At 52.5% G+C, this 2,375-nt stretch overlaps 1 protein-coding gene across 1 annotated transcript; it reads right to left on the bottom strand.

The window, feature by feature from the left end:
- Nucleotides 1–223: 223 nt before the first annotated feature.
- On the bottom strand, nt 224–1,063 carry LOC123139454 (uncharacterized). The gene is made up of 2 exons (XM_044559256.1): nt 599–1,063; nt 224–454 (listed from the first exon to the last, which is right to left on the bottom strand). Exons 1-2 carry the CDS (start codon nt 1,061–1,063, stop codon nt 224–226), a joined length of 696 nt encoding a protein of 231 aa, XP_044415191.1.
- Between the last annotated feature and the right edge of the window lie 1,312 nt (nt 1,064–2,375).

Genomic DNA, 2,375 nt, shown 5'->3' with positions numbered 1-2,375 from the left:
TGGGCGGAGCAGGTGTGACCAGCTCACCAGCTGGCACCACCTGGCTCGGCCGCGGTACAATGGCACTCTGGATAGCGATTGTGCGAGGCCCCGTCGCGCTTTGCGGAATGTGGCGGGCCAGCCCAGTGACCTCCACTGCTGACACCGGATCAGTCTCCATTGGTGGAATGCGCCAGGCCGAGGGACCCACCCTACCTTCTAGGGCCCGCCGGTAGGAACGAACCTACCCTCCACCCCCGGCGTGGCCCGGCGAGCGCCGGCTAGTGCCGCGGTCATCGCGGACTCCTCTCGACCAAGGCAGCACCGTCCACTCGCCCATGAAGAAGCCATTGAAGCTCTCCGGCAGACCGCTCTGGCTGCCGCCTCCATCCGAGCTCGGGGATCTGCGCCAAAACTCCGGCGGCGAGTGATCACAGAGTCGCCCGATATGGATGAGCGTGGGATATTCCAGCAGCTGTCAGAATGAGGGGACACGAGCAGTCGGGCTCACCAAAACCTCATCTGGCTCCGGCAACCAGAGACGACGACACGCTGAAATATCATCCGGATCCACACACCACGCTCTGAGCTTGAAGAGCGAAAGATCTTCTCTGTTAACTGTCTCAGGCGCCAGGCTCTCAATTAGGCAGGACGAGCCCAACAGCTCCGACGCCGTCTCCCTGGACCAGGCGTGCGACGGCACTCCTTCAATCATGAGATCAACTTGAACACGCATCAACTTGGACTGCGCTTGGGCCTGCCTCAACCATGGCTTGGTGAAAAGCTTGAACCTTGGATGCTCGATGAATGGGACTTCCAGAGCTTTGTTGCGGAGATCGTGGGACGCGAAGACCACCAAGAAATCTTCAGGGTGGAACTTGGGCACAGAGAAGCGGTGCAGCGGGATCTCAAGTTGCTCGGAGATGGCAATCGCCGCGTCGACGCAGGAAACCGGTGGCCTGGCACCACCCACGTATGCCACCACTGCAAGTTGCAACCTGCGCTCCAGGTCTGCCATCCCCGTCGAGCGCGGCACAATGCAGATGTCAGCGCGCACCGGCGGGGGCAGCACGGCAGACACCATGGGAGGGAGGCCGGGTGCAACTGGCGAGGACAGCGCCGGAGGCGTGTCCTACCTAGGCTCCATCAGCCTACCCCCCATGGGTGGCGCCAGAGACGCCGTCGGCAAGGTCCGGCGATACTTGGACACTCTATCGATGACCACCTGACACATAGCTTCAGCCGAGATCGGGCTGCGCGGCACCTTGCATTGGGAGGAGACATGCCCGGAGAAGCCGCAACGGATACAACGCGGCTCATTGGTACCCTAATAGATGCTAGCTGTTTATTTAGGACGGAAAGCAGCATTTCTGGTGCTCGTGGATGATTGCCCAACATCGTCTGGCAACTGGGCCGTAGCCACGTGAAGACCTAACCCAATACGCTCCCTCGGCCCTCCTGGCTGAATTGCATGCGTGCATCAGGTGCATGAAATACGCATGGGTGCCGGACAAGCAAGGACCGAACAATCTACGGCGCAAGGATCTGCATACTATCTTCATTCTCACTATTTGGGAGTTGTGGAAGCATCGCAATGCTGCTGTGTTTGAAGGGGCATCCCCCTCCATGGATGTGCTTATAGCTAGGATCAAGTCCGAAGGGAAGATATGGTCGTTGGCCGGCAAGTTCAAAGGGGATGTTGAACCCTTCTTTGATAGTTTAGAAAGGTGGGCGCGTAGGGAAGGATAAGTGTAACGGGAACCTTGTAAAACATGGTGGAGACATTCTCTGCCTTTCTTCTTTAATATATAATATGCACGCTCGTGCATATTTGAGAAAAAAAACACTTCCTTGGAGTTAGCTTTGCCATGCACGATGGACATTATGCAATGTACTCCATGTGAAGACCTAACCCAATACGTGGCCCACTTGGATGCATGCACGGTTGATCCATCCATAGGAATACATATCAGTACATGTATACAATGCATGTCTTCATGAAATATATTGATCGACGAATAATACTCGTATCCTGACTAGTTGCTTGTAGAGATACTCCATAATTCTGCATATAATAAAAAAGGTGTTGCATCTTTGTTCTTTTACCATACAATAATTAATGAAATTATTGCTAAAAGAAATCACCTGTAAAATATACATTCGCATATTTTTGGTTCTATCCGAGGCTACAATGTTCACATCGGGTTGTAGGGAACCTTCTATGATTGGTTTTCGCATGTTTTTATTATGTTGTGCGTATCTTTTGTGGAGGCTTTCATTGATTTTTGTTGAAGTTTATGGTTTTCTGTTTATAAGTTGACTTTATTTCCTCTTTATTCTAGCGGATTTTTTTTTCTTTCTATCTTCTCTTTACTTATTTTCTTTGTTTTCACTTT

The sequence above is a fragment of the Triticum aestivum genome, chromosome 6B (genome assembly GCF_018294505.1).
Source record: "Triticum aestivum cultivar Chinese Spring chromosome 6B, IWGSC CS RefSeq v2.1, whole genome shotgun sequence".
Lineage (NCBI taxonomy): Eukaryota > Viridiplantae > Streptophyta > Magnoliopsida > Poales > Poaceae > Triticum > Triticum aestivum.
This window is presented reverse-complemented; position numbering and strand designations above follow the sequence as displayed.